The sequence below is a fragment of the Phodopus roborovskii genome, unplaced genomic scaffold (assembly GCF_943737965.1).
Source record: "Phodopus roborovskii unplaced genomic scaffold, PHOROB, whole genome shotgun sequence".
Lineage (NCBI taxonomy): Eukaryota > Metazoa > Chordata > Mammalia > Rodentia > Cricetidae > Phodopus > Phodopus roborovskii.
The window spans coordinates 17,629,527-17,652,026 of record NW_026125397.1 but is presented as its reverse complement, the minus strand read 5'-3'; the positions used below and the strand labels follow the sequence as shown (position 1 = coordinate 17,652,026).

Here is a 22,500-nt window from a genome sequence, read left to right as displayed (position 1 = left end):
CTGAAGTTCCTTTGAAACAGTCACCAGGAATATAGCATTCTAGTTCATAAGTGACATTTTAGAAGTTGAAAACTCATTAAATGCCTGTCTTCAGGCCACAGGTAAATTAAACCAGAATTCAAACATACACAAAAACCTGGGACATTCTAAAACAAAGCATTGCTAAATATTATATGGCTTAAAGAAGAACTCTCTAAGGAAACTTTAAAAGTCTTAGCTAAAAGATAATTGAAAATTTGTGAGATCTAAATAAAGCAGTGCTTAGAAGAAATTTATACACTGAATATATTTTATATAAGAAAGATCTAAAGTTCATGTAAGTCTTCAATGCTAGTAAACTAGAAAAAGCAGAGAAAATTAAATCCAAAGTAAATAAAGAGCAAAAAAATCAATGAAATTAAAAATAAGATACAGAAAACCCAACAAACCAAAAGTTGAGAATTTATTAAAACCAATAAAAATCAGTAATTCTTCAGGTAGGCTAAGAGAAGAAAATGAAAGAAAAGCAAAATCACTAACATTAGAAATAAAAGAAGGACTGTACCAGAACTCGTCCAGTCCCACAAAACTTTATAAACTCAATGAAATGGAACACCACCTGCCAAAAGTCACACACAAAACAAATTTGGAGACCTTTACTATATTATTAAAGAAGTTGAGTTCGTAATTAAACCATCTTAAAACAGAAACCATCATTCCGTAAACTAACCACCAAATGGACCACACACACACACACACACACACACACTATAAAATTTCCAAAACACAACAACAAAAGGAAAAGAAAAGTGGAGGACAATCTCAACCACTTGACCTGGAGTGACAAGGACTCTGAATCTCACAGAACAGGCAAGAACTGCAAAAGAAACCATTGATAAACTGACTTAGAGAGCCATCTACTGGCCCCAAACACTGTGTGCAAATGTCTTTTTTTTTTTTTTTTAATTGCTTTTTGGTAATACAATAATTGCATAATCCAAGGACAACATTTATTAAGGATGAAACTGTAGGGAAATATTGCATAGTTATTTAGGAGAAGAATATTACTGTCACATACGTGCACTATCAGTCTCAGCACTAGCCCACAGGGACTAGTTTGTAACTGAAGTCAAAGCAGAGTAGGCAGTAATGAAGTATTAAGACAAAGTGCAATCAAAAAAAAAAAACAAAAAACTAGTTACATCACTATGTAACAGTCTAACACAGTTTAATTTTCACAACACATTTGAGGGTACAATGAAAAAAACTCAATTCAAATGCGTTTTTGCAAAAACAAAAACAAAAACAAAGTAACAAAAATTATTCCACAAACAGAAGCACATACTTCCAAGAAATGTTCATTTCTTACTTTTTAATCCCAATGTAAAAAAAAAAATCTCTCTTTGGGAAGTAAATAGGCCGATTAGAAAATGAATACCGAAAAATATGCAAGTGAGTTTTAAGAAAAAAGTCACAAAGTGGAGGGAAATCATTGGAAAAGTGGCTCCGTGAGTGTTAAAGACATCAGAGACACTTTGTCTGCATTCCAACTGGATTGTATAGGCAAACTAGGCTTACTCACAACTTTATTCCCAGGTTACAGTCCTTTACCAAGATCCTGTGGAGCCCATTCCCAATGGTATATGTGCACCATAGTCAAAAACACAAACAAGCAAATAAACACTGCTTAACACATAAGAAAGAAATTGAAGGCATTAGCTATGGTAGTTTGAATGTGATTGGTCCCAACAATCTCACAGGAAATGGTATTATTAGGATGTATGGCTTTCTTGGAATGGGTATGGCCTGTTGGAGGAAGTGTGTCACTGTGGGGGCAGGATTTAGGGTTTCCTATGCTGAGGATCCCACCCAGTATCTCAGTCTACTTCCTGTTGCCTGCAAGATATAGGACTCCCAGCTACTACTCTGGCATGTCTGCCATGCTCCCCATCATGATGATAATGGACTGACCCTGTGAAACTCTAAGTGAGCCACCCTAATTAAATGTTTTCTTTATAGTAGTTGCCTTGGTCATGGTATCTTTTCACAGCAATAGAAACCCTAAGACATACATTGACAAACACACACACACACACACACACACACACACACACACACACACACACACACGGTAACACATTGGTACAATTTAAATGATGGAAATGGTTAAATTACTGAAAGTGATCTACAGACTCAAAGCAACCCTTACTTTTTCTTTTTAACTTTCATTGGTTCTTTGTGGATTTCATATCATGCATTCCTATCCCACTTAATTCTCAGTCCTTTGCATCCACCCTCTACCCTTGAGACCTCCCTCAGTCCCATATCATAACCAAATTTAAAAGAAAAATAAAAAAAAAAACAAGCAAAACAAAGGGGAACAAACAGAAAAAGAAAGAAAAGAAGAATGTATTCCAGGTAGTTGAAGTTTAGCCTATAAAGTTACATGGTTTAGCTTCAAATGGTAGCGAACTCGCTCAGCAATTTTTATTTAAAAAAAAAATCCTTCCTTGCTGCACAGTGGTATAGCATGCTTTTATCCCCCACACTCAGGTGGCAGAAGCAGGTGAATCTCTGTGAGTTTGATGCCAGCCTAGTCTACAGAGCGAGTTCCAGGACAGCTAGGGCTACACAGAGAAACCCTGTCTCCAAAAAAAAAAAACCAAAAAGTAAAATCCTATCATCATTCACATAACTAGGAAAAACTGAAACAGGGTATGAAAGCACCAAATACCCTAAATGGCAAAAGCAATCCTAAGGAGAAAGAGCAATGTTAAAGGACCCATGACAGTTAGCCTCAAATTATAGTACAGATCCATAGTAACAAAATTACCATGATACTGGCACACAGACAGACATACAAGATAAAGTGATGGAACCAGGAATAAACCCACACAGCTACAGCCACCAAATTTTTGACAAGGTTATCAAAAACATACATTGTAGAAAAGAGACTCTCCAAAAAAAAAAAATGGTGCTAAAAGAACTGGATATTTACTTACAGAAAACTGACATTGGGCATACGCCTCTCAATTTAAACATAAATAAACTATAGATTCAAGACCTTCATGTCTGACCTGAAACCCTGAAACATTTAGAGAAGGGAATGGTGAGAGACTCCGCAGGAAAGGGAGCTAACTGCCATGCCTTCAGACATGACTCTGATCACTTGTACCACTTGTCCTATGACCACGTACACGCCATGGCACATACTCACATGTACACACACACTGATTATATTTAAAAAAAAAAAAAGCTCCTAAAGATATAGGCACAGGCAAGGGTGTTGGGAAAGGATGCCAACATCTCAGAAAACAACTGCAGAAACTGATAAAATATGAAATAAATTTTTCAGCAGCAAAGAGACAGTCTATAGAATGGGAGAATGTCATTGGCAACTATACATCCCACAGTGCATTAACGCATAGTTTCTAAAAGAAACTAAAAATAAATAAATATAAAAAATCCACCGAATTAGCCAATCAATAAATGAGCAAATGAATAGTTTTCAAAAGAAAAGATACAATAGCTAATAAATATTTGAAGAAATGATCAAAACCTTCATCGTGGGGAAACGAATACAATGAAATTCTTTATCACTCCACACCAGAATGTCTATCACTTTTTAAAAGCCAGCAAGGCTGGGAAAGAAGACCTGCTAAGCACAGTGGTGGGAGTGGGAACAGGTGCAGCTACTAGGAAAGCAGCTGCAAGTCCTTCAAAAAGTAAACCAGTACTGACATACGATCGATCGAGCAGGAAGGAAGCTAAGCATACCAGAGACACTTTGATGCCCATGTTTATTGTTACACTATTTGCAATAGTCAAAATATGGAACTAAGTAGATACCAATCAACAGATGAATAAAGGAAATGTATGTGTACAAGAATGAGTTTGTTCAGCTCTAAAGAAAAATGAAACTTATTTGCATGTTAACAGAAATAAGCCACATGTAGAGTTCCCATTTAAACATACACATATGCATCTATATAACAGAAATTTCATCTCTCAGAACTTTAATTTACAAAAATAAATGTATATGCGGAGCAAAACAATACAAAAGGTTACTCTTAGCAACATCATTTATAATACATGCAAATGGCAAACAACCTTAATTTTAATGAGTAAGATATGGTTGCATAAATTATGATTTCTATAAAATAGAAAATCATATAGCTACAAGAGGATGAAAATAGAGCGGTTTATGTAAAATGATATAAAAATGATTATGTTTTGTATAATTCTATATTAATAAGAATGATACCAGGTAAAAACAATGCACATATTCTTAGGGATTTTTGTAAATGTACAGAACTAAAATGCATTTTCATCTGTTTACAGTATGCATCAACTCTGGAAATGTACCCTAGAAACTGTTGATAGTTTATTCTGTATGTGTGTGAGAAAGGGATGTGAAAAGGACAAAGGGAAGAAAGTAGTTGACCACCTTTTACAAACATGAGCTATGAAAATTCACTGCTATTTCAAAACACTGATTTAACGTGCCCTCATGTTATAAAGAAAGTATACTGTAAGTATACATAAAGAAAGTATACTGAAGCATACTTCAAGATAAAAAGAGTTCTCTAGGCTTACCTGCAAACTGTTCATATAAGATTCTTCACAATTTACATAATGTCCTAGCATGGCATGCTGTGCCCGTAGTTCATTATCCCTTATCCTTTCGTGTAGGTGGTTAATTTGTTGCTTCTGCCTGTAAAACATAAATTGAAGTCACATTATAAAGAATACACTTTCCTAAGAAATAGTGAAGAGTAATTTTAGTATTCTACTTTTTAAAAAGTGTGTAAAAATTTTGTCTTGTTTCAGCCACTTGGGGAAATTAGTTAACTAAACACTTCTTTTCTATGCAAAAGAAAAGAAAACCATGGGATTAAGGGGATAGCTCAATATATGCTTTCCACCCAAACATGAAGAACAGAGTTCAAATCCCCAGAACCCATGTATATGTCAGACAAACATGAAAGCTACCTGTAGCATTCAGGATGCAGAGATATGATCTCCAGGGGAAGCTGGGTAGCTAGACTACCTGGAATTGGGTAGCCATTGGGTCAGTTAGCCATCCTGTCTCAATAAATAAAGTGGAGAAGGGTCTAGGAAGACACCTAAGATCAATTTCAGGCCTACATACACATACAAATACTTTAAGCATACTTCAGACATATATAAGTAAATATGCACACACACACACACACACACACACACACACGAGGAAAAAGCAAGACTGGAAGAAGTTACCCACAACACAATAATAATATGTATAATATATGTATGTAAACAGACAGAAGTCTACATTATCAATTCATGAACTACAGATTCAAAACTCCTGGAAACTATTCTTCTGAGAAAATTTAATAAAGATACCCTTTCAAAAAATTAACAGATATACAGTTTGTTTTTTAAAATTTTCTCAGCAACTAATTTCTTAGATATTCTAATTCTTTTCCTGCACTGAATTCCAAGCTACTGTAAATTATTTTTCTGCTAACATGATTGTGATAATTGCCTGATGTCTCACCTGTGGCTGGTGTCTGAAGCAAAGAAAGGGTTGCTGGGAACCATGGCTTTGATCCTGTGGAATCTAATACTAGCTCACCAATGTTAGAATTGACCTGTGGAACTGACCAGTAGAGATTGGGGCAATATACTTAAAAATAATCTATTATGGATTCAATAATGCTATGTACATAAATATAAACAACTAAAATAAAAAGTAAACTACCAAAACTGTATGTAGGTGTTCAAAATTAACCAATAACTGTGATGAAAAAATAACCACCACTTCTTCACTACAGTGTCCGCCTCAAAGGCAAAGATGCGCATCCTAAATCACCATTCATGCCAGGTTTCCTATTCATTTCTTCCTCTTTGGTTAGCATAAAAGTTGTAAAGTTTCATTACAGCATCATCATACATGTGTCACATGTTGCTCGAATTTGATTTCTTCCCCAGCCCTCCCCCAGGCCTTCTGACCTGGGTCATTACCTTCCGTCCTTAAGTTTTCTTATCATATGTATTCCATTATTTTATTCCTCCCTCCTACCAGGTGTGTAAGGACTCATCTGTCCCCGTGTCCCCTGTGTCAGTGAGAAGTGATCTCACCACATCTGTTGCCACATAATTTCTTGAAAACAGGCATTCTAACTGTAGTGAGACTAGACTTGCATTTTCTAAACTTTTCAAGCATTTATTGGCTATTTGTGTTTTTCCTTTGGTTAATTAGGCCATTTTCTAATGAGATAACTTAGTTTTGTGATTTCAATTTTTATAGTACTTTATAAATTCAAGATACTAATCCCCTGTATAAAATAAAGTTGGTAATGTTTTCTTCATTCTGTGGGTGGTCTATTCATTTTTCAGAGTATTCTATGTCTTCCTCTGGCAGCTGCAAGGTTTCAGGTTTGCACTGAGGTAGTGAATCTTCCTTGAATTGTTAGTTTTATAGGGTAAAAGATCTAATTTTATTCTTCTACATGTAAGAATCCAGTTTTCTCAGTGCTGTTTCTTTTGGGGGGAGTAGGGAGTTTAAAATTTATATAGATTTATTTTCTATAATTTTTTAGAATGAGATAAAATGTACATCTCAAAAAACTTACCATTTTAACTTTTTCAAGTGTACAATCCAGTGGCCTTAAGAATATCCACACTACTGTGCAGCCACCGTTACCATCTGTCTCCAGACCTTTTTTTCCTTGTAAGGCTGACATGTGAGGCTTTGCTATTTTCTTGAAATTGGGAATTTGACATCATGCAATACCACTCATCTCCCAGCCCCTCTGTATCCACCCCTCGCTCTTGTAGTGCCCCCACAAAGAAATAAAAAAAAAAAAAAAAAAACACTAGAAATGAGATAAAGTTCACAATGATTTATTTCAAAAAGGAAAAACACTTCACTCCTTCATCTTTCCTGCCTCTCCATTGCCTCTTCGTTCATCCTAATGGCACTGGGAACTGCAGTATTTCATGGAGCATATACCCCTTTGTCCAAAGAGCATTATTTGCATATGTTCACTGTGCAATGAGTTGTTGGACAGATTCAAGGCCTCTGGCTTTGGTACACCACCAAAATTAGACCCCACCAATATTTCCACCAATATTCGAGTCCTGCCCCTAATAGAAGAGATGGCTCCCCATTCTTAGGAAAGCTCACCCCACCCCTCACCATGGGCCTTGGGGAGCTGGCTCAACCCCTCATCTGAGAGGAGCCAGTCCCAGGGGCCTAGACTGACCCTCTCAGCTGCCACCCAGGCACACATCTAAGGCTTCCCTTCCCAACGTCTAGCTCATCTGTGATCTGCTGGAGTGTGTTAAGGAACTGATCCAGCAACCATATGACTATGACTCGGGGCAACAGCTGTATACCAGTACCATTTCTTAATGAGACTGTCTTTTCTCCAGTGTGTGTTTTGACGCCACTGTGGTTGTAGCTGTGGAAGTTATTTCTGGGTCTATATGTCTATTTTTGTGGCAATACCATGTTGCTTTGTAACTGTGTTTCTGTAATAATTTAAAATCAGGTACACTGATAGCTCCACCATTGTTCTAAGGATTACTTTGACTACTAAGGAATTTTGTTCCTCTAAATGTATTCTGTAAGGGTTTTGTCTTGTCATCTTGATAAGAGACAGTTTTAGGTATCCCAGGTTGGCTTTGAGCTCACTACATAGTCCAAGGGAAATCTTGAACTTCTGTGTATACTTGTTATTTATTTTTTTTCAGAATTTCATACATGTATACAGTGTATTTTAATTATATCCCCCCTCCCCATGCTCTTCCCACTAATTCTCCCGCTAATTCGCCAAAATGTCCCCATCTCTACTCCATGTAGTCTTTTTAAAAATAACTGAGTCCAATTAGTGCTTCCTTTATATGCATGAATACAGATCCCTCTACCAGGAACAACATCCCTGAATAAATCTGACATCAACTGTCAACAGTTCTCTGCTAGAGGTAGGGCTTTAGGACTCCCCACCCATGCTGGTCTTGTACAGGCAACTACAGGTACTGTGAATGCATGTGTGCAACAGTCCTATCGTGTTAAACTGTTTTTACAGAAACATCTAGATCTTACAGCTTTCCACCCCACCTTCCATAATGATCTGAGCCTTAAGGAGGCATGGAGGAGGATAGACCTGTAAATTGGGTTAAGAACCTATTTTATTATTTTGCTAAATGGACATAATATCTGATACTTACCTTTATATCAATAGAATAGAACACTTCTGTAACCTCAACAAAAACGATTCCCACTATATGGGGCCTTGAACCTGTTACCCTCCTGTCGCCATGGTCCAGAGCACTAGGATTACAGGTACATACACCACATCTGGTTTAAATAGTGATGGGAACTGAATTTGGGGCCTTGTGTATGTCAGGCAAGCACTCTACAAAGTAAATCATATTCCCAGCCGCACAATCAAATTTTAATTTTAGAATTTTTTTTCCTAATTCCTTGTAAGAATATCATTGGAATTTCAATGGTAATTTCCTTGGCTTTGTAGATTTCTTTTGATAGTTTAGTCATTTCTATAAAATTAATTCAGCTATTCCATGAGCATGGTAGTTTTTGTTTTTTGTTGTTTTGTATTTGTACTGTTTTTTTTTTTTTAATCTTCTAAGTATCTTCTCCAATTTTCTAAGAGCCTTAAAGTTTTCATAGTAGAAATTTTCATTTCTTTGGTTAGGTTTACTCCTAGGTATTTTATTTTCATTGATGCTACTGTGAATGGGATTTTCACTTCTTAGCATATTTATTTATTGATGTATAAAAACACTACTAATTTTTAAAATTTTGATTTTGTTTCTGCTACTTTGATAAGTGTCAGACTCTTTGTGGTCTTTAAAGTACAGGATCCTACCCCACACTAAATAAAACCATGTCACCTATAAATAGAGGTGATCTCTTCCTTTCCTATTTGTATCACATATATATGGATATAATGCCTTAGCTAAAGTAATAATAATAATATCAACTGCTTTTACATGAAACATTACTACTTCCATCTCTTCGATGGTTGCAGGTCAATTTAAGTTGTTGTAAATGGCTAGTATTTGAACATCTATTGCGTTTTTTAAGGACTGGGAAATTTTCTGCTATAATCTCATTGACTAGGTGCAGTGTGTTTTTAGCGTTTGTCTCACACCTCCTTGTTCTATCCCATGGGTCCTCAGGTTTGGTCTGATCATCATATCTCAGAGGTCTGAGAACAGTGGTTCATGTTTTTCTTTACTGGTGCTTGCATGTGGCATTTTATCAACCCCATCCTCCATTTTTGAAGATCTTTCTTCTGCCTGGTCAAGTCTATTCCTGCTGTTTTCAGTTTGATTGAGTTTTTCATGTCTAACAATTTTTTTTTTTTTTGCAAAACTTCAAATTCCAAGTTCAACTTTTCTCCATCCTACTGAATTTTTCATACACATTGTTGATTTCCTTCCATTTTGATGACTTCTTGCTCTGTGTTGCTTACATTCTGAGGATTTCAGGTTTTTATATTCTCTTTCATATCCTTGATCATTATCAACAAGAAACTTTAGAAATCTTCATTGGGAATTTCACTCATTTCAATATACTTACTTGAGTTGAATAGTTGAATAATTATGATCTTTTGAAGGAGTCATGTTGCTTTGCCACCCAACCCCACCCATGTTTCTGGTAAATTCTGTGCTGTAATCTGTGTGTACTGCTATTTTCAGTTCTGTTCTCTCTCCTCTCCTCCCTTTCTCTCCTCTCCCTTCCCTCATGTAGCCAAAGCTAGCCTTCAACTCACTATGTGGCCACAGATAGCCTTGAATTCATGTTGTTCCTATCCCTTTGCCTCTACCTTCTAAATCCAAAAATACAGGCATTCTAACTACTCCCAGTTTTAGATGGTCCTAGGGTACTATGTATTCTAGGCAAGGGCTGAGCTATGGTCCCAGTCCCCTTAAACTTTGACCATTTAGGAAATATTAGCATTCTTTTTCCCCTTTATGGCATTGGACACTGAATCCAGGGACTTGTGCTCATGAGACATTTTACTACTGAACTGAGTTCCATGAGACATTTTACTACTGGACTGAGTCCCATGAGACATTTTACTGCTGGACTGAGTTCCAGCCCTGTGTAGCCTACCCTTGAAGGCTCAATCCCTGGCTCAATTCACAAAGTGAAAACACACTAGTTTTAGAAGTAGCTACTGCTTCTCCTTCATACTTGCTAAGAAACTAGGCAGCTGATGATGTTAAAGTTCCTTTTATACTTCACTCCATTTTTTCCAGCTCTTTTTAGCTATCTTTTTACTTCTTTATCATGCACACAAAAACAAGCAACAATTAACACGGGCTTCAGAAAAAAAAAATCCTCTTCAAACAAACTCTAAAGTATCTTAATTTGAACACCTTTGACAATACCAGTATATACAACCATATATTTTAAAGATAACATAACACAGTAATAACCTCATGATTATTGCCCAAAACATTTCTAGTAAGTCTAAATGAATTCTTGATAACTCTGGTACTAAAATATTAAAAGATTTAGATGTTGTAAAGGAACCCCTTCCATAATTCTTACTCTAGACTATATAAATTTAAAAATATATCCTTTTCATATTTATGTAGTCTCCAATCTAATATTTACTAGTTAAAATAACTCATAACTTTAGTGTGGCTGACCAAATCTATAATGATATCACCTTGCAGCTCTGACAAACGCAGCATGTGGAGAAAGGTAGAGACTATCTTCAAAGGATGAATCTCACTAAAGCAAATGTAGAGCATGTCAGAAACCAGACAGACACACCTACCCTCAGTTCTGACAGCTCTTGCATGCCGTAGGACTAGAGAGGGCAGACATGAGACATTAATTTGTAATTTCAAATTCCTAGTGGGTGGGATTGCAATTATTTCATCAATCTACAATTTTACAATCTGAAATAGTAATTAAAAGGCAGACTTACCTATCGATTACAATTTCCTTCTGCCTGAGAAGTCCTTCTTTTATTTTCAACACTGATTCCCACTTACTGAGATCCTGAAACCCAGAAGGCGAGTAACTCTGACGAGATGATCCAGGCAAAACCTGCACAAAAATTTTATATATTTAGAATGCTATCTAAGGGAAACACTTACAGAACATCCAGTATTTCCCCCAATGGTTTCCATTAAAAAAAGAAAGGAAGAAAGAAAAACAGATCTCTCTCCTCCTCCCCCTCTCCCACAAAAGACTGTCTAAGAGCACATATACAGAACAAGCCATCAAGCAGTTTTTCCATGGTTTTGCCCCCAGTTTCCAGCCTTGAGTTCCTGCCCTGACCCCTCAGCGATAGACTGGGTTAAGAAGGCTTCCTAGACCAGGTATTATTAAGTACAATATACAAGACCTTTAGTAGCTAAAAGCAGTAAACCATATAGAGCTTTTCCGCCACCCTCTCAATCTCCAGAAGAGGGCTACTTAAAGGAGGGTGAAGACAGACTAAGAAGTACTCATGAATTATGGGAGAGGGTAACTAATTATTCATAAAAGAAATGATGATAACCATGAGCAATGTCAATATTTTCAGCTACATCTTGGCAGTGTCAGGAATACTCAGGGACAAGCTTTGCTAGCTCTTATTACCAAGTATTTCACAAAGTGCAGGACAGAGACACACCTTCAAACTGTATTGTGCTATGGACACAACACAGAAGATATCAAAAAATGCTGATTCCCCACTGTGTACTCCTGTGGGGCATTCTAATGTGAATCAATTCTCTTGCACTGTAATCATGCTTTATGAATCCATTGAAACATATTGCTACATGTCCCTAGAGGATGCACGGGGGCTCACACTAGAATTTCTGAGGGAGCCAAACTGACAGATGACTTCCTTGTTCAGGATCACCTGAACAGTTACTCTGTATGGTCTGGCATTTCACATCTTCTTTTCCTGTGGAAGGAGGGAAAACACTTTTCAGGGATGAGCTAGGCTTGCTCATGGACTACATAATGACCAGGAAGGAGCAATTGCAAAGACTGGTCAACCCAAAGGTCTGCTTCCAACTCTTTCCCCTTCTGCAGACAAGACTCCTCTAAGGTTTGCTCCTTTGGGAAGTCCCTTGCCATGATTTCAAAGGACTGCTATTTCAAAGAAACCAAGCCTTTTAACACCATGGCAGATCTATTGTAGTCACTACCACACAAGTGGGCAGTTCAACCCATATTCTTGCAGAACCAAAGGGTGAATTATGGAGCCTGAAGAACAAGATTGTTGTAGCCCAAATGGCAACTTAAGCTCCTCCACAGATAGGCCCTACCTCACTGTAGCACTGATGTCTAGGATCTTCTGAACACTGTTGTAGCTTTCCCTGACACAGTGTCATGAGCCTCTCTCCTGTGGAGTGTGTTAATGCAAAACTAAAGAGTTGTAGGTGTCATCACTACAGACACTGAACCTTAATGATATTCAGTTATGTATTAAAATGCAATAAAAATGGCTTTTACATAAAACACACATTTATAAATACTGTACATTAAAGAATTCAAGCACTTTTCAAACTAAATATTTAAGTCTAATGAAGAACAGACAATAAAAATTTCAAAAGGTCTGGCTATTTGTAGCACTATACATAAGAACTTATATTCAGTATCTTGTCTAAGGAGAAGTTTACTAAAAACGGGTCAGTTATTACCACAGGAAGTAGTACACTAAAGGAATTGTTTTATGGCTCAGACAAACACTACCAGAAGATAAACACATGGATTGATGATAATGTCATCAATTAATTTCATCAAAATTTCAAAATCTATTTTCCCAAGGTATAAAACATTTCTCATAAATAACTATGCAGATAATTTAAATGGCTATTTGTCTCCTTTGTAATTACAAAATATATTTAGAGTTTAAGAAAAATTTCAGTTACTTTACATCAACAATAATAAAAATCAATATGGCAATGCCAGAAAACTAGAAAGCAGTCTGTGAGAGGGAAATAAAAAGATGCTTTATCTGTGCATGGTGCACCGCTCACAGGAGACAGAGGCAGGCAGATCCCTGTAAGCTCATGGCCTACAAAGTGAGTTCCAGGACACCCAGGGTAGTGTTAGAGAAACCCTGGTTAGAAAACAAACAAAAAAGAGGATGTAAAGGTGACAGGAAGTAGTAGAACATGCGATATGAAAGTGGAAAAGGAATACTGGGAAAGGAAAGGGTTAAGAGAGGAGGAATGGGCAAGGAGATGGAAACGGTGTGGAGGGAGAGTAATTCAAAACTACACAAATATATGAAAAAAACATAATGAAGCTTGATACTCAGTAAATTAATTAAAAAGCAAGAGAATCTGAATGAGATATTCTGTGTGGATGTATATAGCTGCTACCAAAACATGCAGGTTATTAAATAAAATCTCAGTGCACAGTGGGTTCTCCCTCTACCAGCTGTTTGTTCAGGAGATTCATGTTCTCTGAAATAATGCAGGCAATCACCACTACTGCTGCCTGCCCACCAGATGGTAAAACCCTATTGCTAAAGACCCCTTGTGCTCTGTTTGCAGGATATAGAGAAGCAACCTGGAACTAAGTTGTTAGCTTCCTCCTGCTGATTAGCTTCCATATAGTGCTAGAAGGTGTGGATTGGCTGCTCAAGTGAAACTGTCATCTATAGTATTCAGTTACAGACCCTACGTGCTATACTAAGCAGCTGGGCAGAATGTACCCACTGGTACAATAATGACAAGTCTGTTGGGGGGATCCAAACACTTTCTCATTGAAGGTCTAATGGAGGGAATTGATGTCCAGTACTATAGACCTGCTCTCAAGCTTATGTACAACTGTTATTGACGCACTAAAGTATTTTCCTTATAGTTGGTGACTTAGCTCCTTTCATTGCCCTCTCCATTTTCTTCTATCCCACTGCTGAAAACACCCCCACAATGCAACAAATCAGGAGCTATGTCCCAGCATACACAGATCCTTGAGGACTCTCTCTATTCCATGAATGGCATCCTTCTTTTGACTACTTCCTGCATTCACCAGCCCTCCACACAATACCTAGCAGACTACAGTCAGTAGCCAGAACCACAGCTGAAATTCAGGCAGCCCAACAAAGAGCACCTGCTCTTCACACACAGCCTCAGCTTATGTACTAACTAATAGCTTATAGCATACAATCTGAGAACCATATTTCAGTTTTAATATCCTCTGCTCTTTTATAAGAAGCTACATAACAGATGACTGTCTCCTCACAAAGCCTAACACTACTCTTTACATATCATTGACTGAATTTTCTACCCATAGTTAAAACTATTATTCAGGGAAAGCCTTTGTTTACACTGCCATGTGTTGTTTTGTTTAAACACTTGCTGGCAACAAGAAAATAGGAACTAAAAACTGAAAGATTAAGGGGTCTGTAAGAAAATGACAACTGACAGCACTACCTCACTTTACATACTTTGAACCACTGGCAGGATGGACCACTAAAGCACCTGACAAGTACTTTCATGAACGTACGCAAATAAAAATAAACATAGTTTTATTCTGAGTTGTAATCCTTGATATAGTATAGTTGGGTCTTCAGGTAGATTGATTTCCAATTTTCTGAGAAACCTCAATATTGATTTCTAAAATGGCTGTACAAGTTTGTACTCCCAATGGCATTGGAGGAGTGTTCCCCTTACTCCACATCCTCTCCAGCTTAGACTGTCATTAGTGTTTTTGATCTTAGCCATTCTGACAGGTGTAAAATGGTGTCTTGGAGTTGTTTTGGTTTGCATTTCTCTGATGATTAAGTATGCCAAACAATTCTTTAAGTGCCTTTCAGCCAGTAAAGATCCTTCTGTTGAGAATTTTCCATTTTCATCTGTACCCCGTTTCTTAATTGGATTTTTTTTTGTTTTGTTTTGTTTTTTATGTCTAGTTTCTTGAGTTCTTTATATATTTTGGAGATCAGCCCTCTGTCAGATGTGGGGTTGGTGAGGATCTCGTCCCATTCTGTAGGCAAGTGTCCTTTGCCTTACAGATGCTTTTCAGTTTCAGGACTTCCCATTTTATTAATTGTCCATCTCAGTGTCTGTGCTATTGGTGTTCTATTCAGGAAGTTGTCTTCTGTGCCATGAGTTTGAAGCTACTTCCCTACTTTATCTTCTATTAGGTTCAGTGTAAATGGATTTCTATTGAGTCTCTGATCCACTTGGACTTGAGTTTTATGCAGAGGGATTAATACTGGTCGGTTTGCATTCTTCTACATGCTGACATCCAATTATGCTAGCAGCATTTGTTGAAGGTGCTTTCTTTTCTCCATTATATAATTTTGGCTTCTTTGTCAAAAAAAATCAAGTTTCCATAGGTGAGTACATTTATGTCAAGGTCATTCTATTCCATTGATCAATGTGCCTGTTTTTATGCCAATGCCATGTTGTTTTTATTAATTTAACCCGATAGTAGAGCTTGAGATCAGGATGGTTATTCCTCTGGTAGTTCTTTATCATACTGGATTGTTTTGGCTCTGCTGGGTTCTTTTTTCCCAGCAGAAGTTGATTATTGTTCTTTCAAGGTCTGTAAAGAATCATGTGGAATTTTGACAGCGATTACATTAAATCTTTAGATTGCTTTTGGTAAGATTGTCACTTTTCCTGTTAGGCCTACCAATACACGAGCATGGGAGATCCTTCTATCTACTGATATCTTTCAGTTGCTTAATTAGAGTTACCTCAAGGGATTTTTAAATGATTTGTGGTTATTAGGAAGGGTGTTATTTCCCTGATTTCTTACTCAGTCCTTTTATACTTTTTATGTAAGAGGGCCATTGGGTTTTTTTTAGTTAATGTTTTATCCTTCCACATTACTGAAGGTGTCTATCAGATGTAGGAGTTCTTTGGTAGAGCTTTTTGGGGTCCTTACGTATATAGTTATATCATTTGCAAATAGTGATACTTTGACTTCCTTGTTCTTTTCTAATTTGTATCCCCTTGATCTCCTTTTGTTGTCTTACTGCTCTAGCTAGAACTTCAAATACTATATTGAACAGATGTGGGGAGAGTGGACAGCTTTATCTTGTTCCTGATTTTAGTGGAATTGCTTTGAGTTTCCCTCCATTTAATTTGATGTTAGCTGTCAGCTTGCTGTATACTGATTTTATTATGTTTGCCATGTTCCTTAACATCCCTGATCTTTCCAAGAGTTTTAGTATGAAGGAATGCTGGATTTTTTTCAAATGCTTTTTCAGCATCTAATTTTTTTTTCTTTTAGTTTGTTTATATGGTGGATTACCCTGACAGATTTTTGTATATTTAACTATCCCTGCATCTCTGGGATGAAGCCCACTAGATCATGGTGGATGATATTTTTAATATGTTCTTAGATTCTGTTTGCCTATATTTTTACAACAATGTTCATGGTCTGTAATTCTTTCTTTCTTGAGTCTTTGGATATCAGGTTAACTATGGCCTCATAAAAAGAATTTGGCTTCATAACTATGAAATGGGATCATACTCCTGCCACCATGCCTCCCCTACCATAATGGACTAGACTACATGCTCTCAAACTGTAAGACAACTCAATCACTCCTCCTTTACATTTCTGCTCTTCATACAGTTAGTCACAAAACTTACGAAAATTTTATCAGTGTCAATTATCAGGCCCAAGCATTATGCCAAAAGCATCAAAAGTAAAAAACAAAACAAACCTATGTCTTTAACAATGAAGCTACAGACTGCATAAGTACACATAACTGCACATTGACAATAAAGCTACAGAGAGCACGAGTATACATAACTACACATTGGAAGGCTCTAGCTGTTTAGCACCAACAACCTAGTAAATGTAAAAGGAAAGGTGTGTACAGCTGCCATTAAATCTTCAATTTAAGATTCTAAAAAGGCAGCTCAACATAAAAATTAATGTTTTCTTTTGTTTTATTGTGGATCATAACTATTGAGACTTGTAGTCTACCTTCTTACATAGTACTGTTTATAACAATAAAAAAATGCGTAGGGGTGGTTTCTCCCTCTTACATGTAATGAAATCCAGCCCCACCCCAAACTCACACACATCTTAAAAAATTATTTTTTAAGTTTGGACTGGTAAAGTTACTCAGTCAGTAAAATGCTTTTCTTAAAAGCATAAAAGCATGAAACTAAAAAGAGAAATGGGGCTAGAAAGATGGCTCAATAGTTACACTCTTCAGAAACCCCTCAATTTCCCCTGCACACACACACACAAAGGCATGCACAGACCAAGCATGGTGGATGTTGGCACAGACCAGGGGCAGCACTTGGAAACAGAGGCAAGCCACCTTTGTGAATATGTCTGGTATTCATAGCTGGGGATAAATAAGATACCCGTGGGGGAAGGGGAGACAGACACACTGGAGCATGCTTATAATTCAGCAATAACAGATAGACACAGGCAGATCTCTATTACTGAAACAGTCATGTTCATTCTTTTATATACTATTAGACTACTGTTACGAGCCGTTTTCCTGCCAGCCTGGTCCCATAGCCACATCTGCCCCAAATAACACACAGAGATGCTATATTAGATATAAAGCTGTTGACCTGTTATTTGCGTTTCTTATTGGCTAGCTTGGTCTTAAATATTAACCCATTTCTATCTAAGTACTTCCAGGTGGTCTTGGCTTACTGGAGAAAGAGTCCAGACCTCTTACTCCTCTTGGTCCTACATTTTGATTCTTCTACTACATCTCCCAGAATCCTCCTTGTCTCCTAGTTCTGCCTATCTTGCTTTCCTACTTGCCAACAGTACTAACCAATAAGAGAAACATATTTACAGAATGGCATCTCTTATCTGACTACTTATTAAACAGCAAATGTGACAGCTGTAAAACATCTAGATATATGGAGATATGAATATATGTATCTATTTAAAAGTCTATAAGTGTATTTAAATAAGTTCACAACATGCCTCAAACTGTATAATGATGTCCAGCATATCCTACCTAGTGATTCATTTTTCTGAGACTATCTCAACTCCAAAAAGAATGAAATCTTCCCAAACCTCATAGCCAAATTAATTATATTCCTTGAGATCATTAAAGATGATGTATTTAACCTACTGCCCTACTGTGTGCTCAGTCTGGTTAAGTTTATCCTGCCTTTAAGAAATCAATGAACCCTTGACTTTCCCATGCTAAGCTTGACTTTACAAGCTAAGCTAAATTCATAGCTTAATCCTAGTTATATACTTTTCCATGCCCTAACTCAGAATAGATGCATGCATGCATGTATATGTTGTAGTATGTAGACAGTTCAGATGCACACAAAAAATAGACTATCCCTATATCAGTAAACATAGCTATGGACAGATGGAAGATACAAGGCGAGAAGTGAAGAATTCAAACATGAACTCACTTAGTCAAATTAATAAAAAAGAAAGTGTGTAGTTCGGGTCCTTGTTGTGTAATAGACACATTTTTGTGCCTACTCTAAAGTTTCTCTAGTGCATTTACTGAAAGTATATATCAACAAGTTTAAAATTTTATATAAAATGAATGATTTTCTAAGAAATTATCAATTTCCAAATAATTTCTTGAGTAAGTTTGATGTTACTGGAATTGAGAGGATTAAGGAAAAAAAGAAACCATTCATCAAACAAAGCCATGATTTTGCAGGTACTTTCTATTTGAATCTAAGGAAAGATAAACAAATACAACTTTTGAGTAAGGTGATGTGGTCTGAATGAGAATGGTCCCTTCATAGGCTCACATTTGAATTCTAGGTCCCAGTTAGTGGAACTGTTTGCTAAGATAGGAAGTATGGTTTTGCTGGAGGAAATGTCACCTTGCTGGAGGAGGTAAGTTGTTTTGAGGTTCCCAAAGCCATACCAGGCCCAGACTCCCCCAACCTCCAACCTGCAGACAAGGTGAATGCTCTTTGCTCCTGCCCCAGCACCACACCTTGCCTACTGCCATACTATCTGCTATGCTGATCATGGAATTGCCCTCTGAAACTGTAAGCAAGCCTCCAATTAAATGCTTTCTTCTAAAAGTTGCCTTGGTCATGGCCTCTTCATAGGAATAAAAAGGAATTAAGACAAGCAACTAGGCAGAGTGTGAGCAGCAATGGATGTATAAAATTACAGTTTAAAATATAAGACATTTAGAAACATGGAAACTCAAAACACCATCATTTTTGGCATCACTGAAATTAAACTTCTAAACAAAATGTGAATTTAACTGAATAAAAATATCAAAGGTGTAAGAAACAACTAAAGAAAAACATAAATGTATGGCAATAAGAGGGTATTAGAAACAAGAATATATACCTGCATTAGTTACATTTTTCTGTTCCCATGATAAAATACTCTGAAAAAGCAATTTAAGGAAGGTTTTACTTTGGTTCACAGTTCAAAAGCATAGTCCATCATGGCAGAAAAACCATGGCAACAGGAATTTGGAGCAGCTGGTCCCATTGTGTCCAAAGTCAGAAAGCAGAGAGCAATGATGAATGCTGGTACTCAGCTCACTGTCTCCTTGTACTTCGGTCCAGAATCCCATCCCATCCAATAGTTCCAGTCATAGTCAAGAAGAGTCTTCCCATGTCAACCTCACCTAGATAATACCTCACAGGTATGGGCAGAAATGTTTCTTCTAAATAACGCTTCATCTTGCCAAGGTGGCAATTATAATGAACTTATACAACACTTGAAGCAAGCATGTAGAAGAAAATATGTCCCAAACCAGAAATCAAGGAACTTTAAGACAGAAAAACAATAGACAAAAATCAGTAAGGTAAGAAGCTTGTTTATGGGGTGAGCCTCAAAGACATGAGCCCAAGAAAGCAAGAGCAGCCTCTGTTAGAGCAACGCTCAGGGCTGCCAGAGTGCAATGCAGACCCTGGAGTGGATGGTCCCAGTCAGTGTCCTTTCTGGCTATTGTTTCATGTCTATCCTTCACCTTCAAATAACATGAGATAAAAGTCCAGGGGAAGGAAACAGCCACCCAATACCATGCAAGATCAGACCTACTAACAACCAAAAGCCAGTATGGTCTTTCAGAGCTACTAGTATTCTAGAACAAAGATGTTTTCTATTTAAAAAGAAGACAGTATACTCTCATGTAGAAAATAATTCCCCCCAATATCCTATCAATATATTTTCCTCAAGAAGCTGGAAAAGAATAAGAACTTAAATTAAATAAAACCATAACTAGCCATGATACCCCAGTGTGTACATATTCATAATGATAAAAAAATTCAATTTTACCAAATTTAGAAAACTAAGCTACTGTTTGATAGAAAAAAAAATGTCAAAATTTACACATTAAAAAAATAGAAAAAATAGTGCTATTATGCTGCTTTTCTGGGAATTTCAACAGTGTAGCTTATTTCTATTAACCATAAACAATTTAAGTAATTAAGCACATAAGAAACTTATGAATATGTAACTTGGGTACCTCATAAATAATAAAACTTTGCTTAACAGAAACATAAAATATAAAGGTAATCATAAGGGCTTGTAACTGTGTCAGTCAGCCTGAGAAAGGAACATCTGTCACCAAAGCGAGGCCTCTGAATTTAAAAAAGAGAAACACAGGGTTTTTAGTTTAGTTTTGTTTGTTTTTCAAGCAACTATTGTTATAAACATATTTTATAGTTTGTCAAATTTAGGGACGGAAAATAATTCGTCCCTCTTTTCCTCCTTCCTCTCTCTCCTCCCCCCGCCCCTTCCTCCCTCTTCTCCTCACTGGAAAAGGCAAATTCCACTCTCCTAACTGAATGAGGGCAGCTCCCATCTACAACAGCAAACATGTTACTGAGATGAAACCCAGATGCTATGAAAAGTTGCCAAAATATGTCCCTTAGTGGCCAAACATGATTCTAATAAAGGTTTGCTCTAGTGCATCTGAAAATAGCTTGCACTCTCTGGCAGAACGGTGTCGACCCTCGCTCGATATTGCACTGGCTACGTACACCTCCTCCTCTGCAGTTCTTCAGGGTTTATCTCTCTCCTTCATGTGCCTTTGTCCCTGAGCTCATGCATCACTCACAGCACGTCAGATAACACAGCAGATCTCCATTTCCTAGAATAGTCTATCTGAAGTAGTTCTTTATAAATGCATTTTGGTAAAAGAATGATACCTCAGCCAAGAAACCCATAAAGCTAAATAAATAAAATGAAAATAAGGTACAAACAGCACAGAATTTAATAGCTTTTTATATACTGAGAGAAAAATATTAATAAAAGAACTACGAATCTCTTAGAAAATGAATTATGTCTATGTTATCTATGCAGTACACTGCCACACCTTTCTACAAAACCGAGGCAAAAACACATTTTTAATAGTGTCATTGGTTATCTTTTCCAATCAGAGTGACCTTGAAGACCTCAAATCTCTGAATTACATAAGGAACTTTGTATTGTGGAGCTATTCCTCTTTTAAGAATTCCTTTTTTAAAAGGTGGAAAGATAAATCATCTGGTTGGTTTTCTGCAACAGGGTCTCACATAGTTCAGGCTGGCCTAGAACTTACTATATATAGCCAAAGTTAACCCCGAATTCCTGATCATCCTGCCTTCACTGCCCAAATGTGAGAATTACTAGTGGACATGACCATAGGTGACTCAGAAACTGTTATTTCTTCGATTTATTTTTACTAACTCTATAATGCTCCCCTGTCATCACGTTACTAAAATAAACATTCAAATGAATACATTCAATAGAATTATACAAAGGGTAAAAGAAAACAATACAGAGGATTTGTACATATATACACTTATATCTTAAACGTACATGAAACGTGTGCATGAAAATAAAACCTTAGGAGTTTTTATTCCTATCACGCTACACTCCACAACTAAATTGCCATTAACTTTCATTTGGAGAAAAAAAAAAAAAAAAAAAAAAACATTGCTTCGTCTCACAACTCAATTTAGGTTACATCTGTGTTAGCTTATCATGTACTTTATTTTTAAAATACCAACAAAGAAAAGATTGATATATGAAACATGGTATCACTATAGTAAGGACTGAGGAGATGGCTTAGTGAATAAAGTACCTGCCATATATAATAGGGTTCTAATTTCCTATCCTTAGCAGCTACATAAAAGCCAGGCGCAGGTGATGGAGAGATGACTTAGGAGCACTCGCTGCCCCTGAGGTCACAAGCTCAGATCCCAACACCCATGCCTGGCTCACAGATATCTGTAACTCCAACTCCATGGAAATCCAACACCTTCTTGTGGTCTCCTCAGGCACCTGTACTCTTGTACTTAATTGTACATATCCACACACAGAGACATTTCACATAATTTTAAAACTACATTTTTAAATGACAGACATGGTGGCACATGTGTATAATCCCAGAACTAGAGAGATGCACTCCCTAGAGCTTGCTGGTCTGGCAGTTTAGGTGATTCTGTGAGCTCCAGAGTGAATGAAAGACACTATCTAAAAAGGGAAGAAGGAAAGGATTGAGAAAGGCACTCCCTGTTAAGCTCTAGTATTCATATACACAGCCACACATATGCACCCGGCACACACATATGCATGCACACATACTCAAACTGAAAAACACACCCTAACTCCCTTGC

General features: G+C 37.0%; 1 protein-coding gene across 4 annotated transcripts in view; it reads right to left on the bottom strand.

Moving 5' to 3' along the window:
• Cep85l (centrosomal protein 85 like) overlaps nt 1-22,500 on the bottom strand; it is a 99,874-nt gene that overhangs the window by 28,614 nt on the left and 48,760 nt on the right. For all 4 annotated transcript variants that reach the window (XM_051175517.1, XM_051175514.1, XM_051175515.1 and 1 more), the window contains exons 4-5: nt 10,938-11,059; nt 4,576-4,693 (exon numbers count right to left, since the gene is read on the bottom strand). In XM_051175517.1, coding sequence (XP_051031474.1) covers nt 4,576-4,693; nt 10,938-11,059 — 240 coding nt within the window. The remainder of the gene's footprint in view (nt 1-4,575; nt 4,694-10,937; nt 11,060-22,500) is intronic.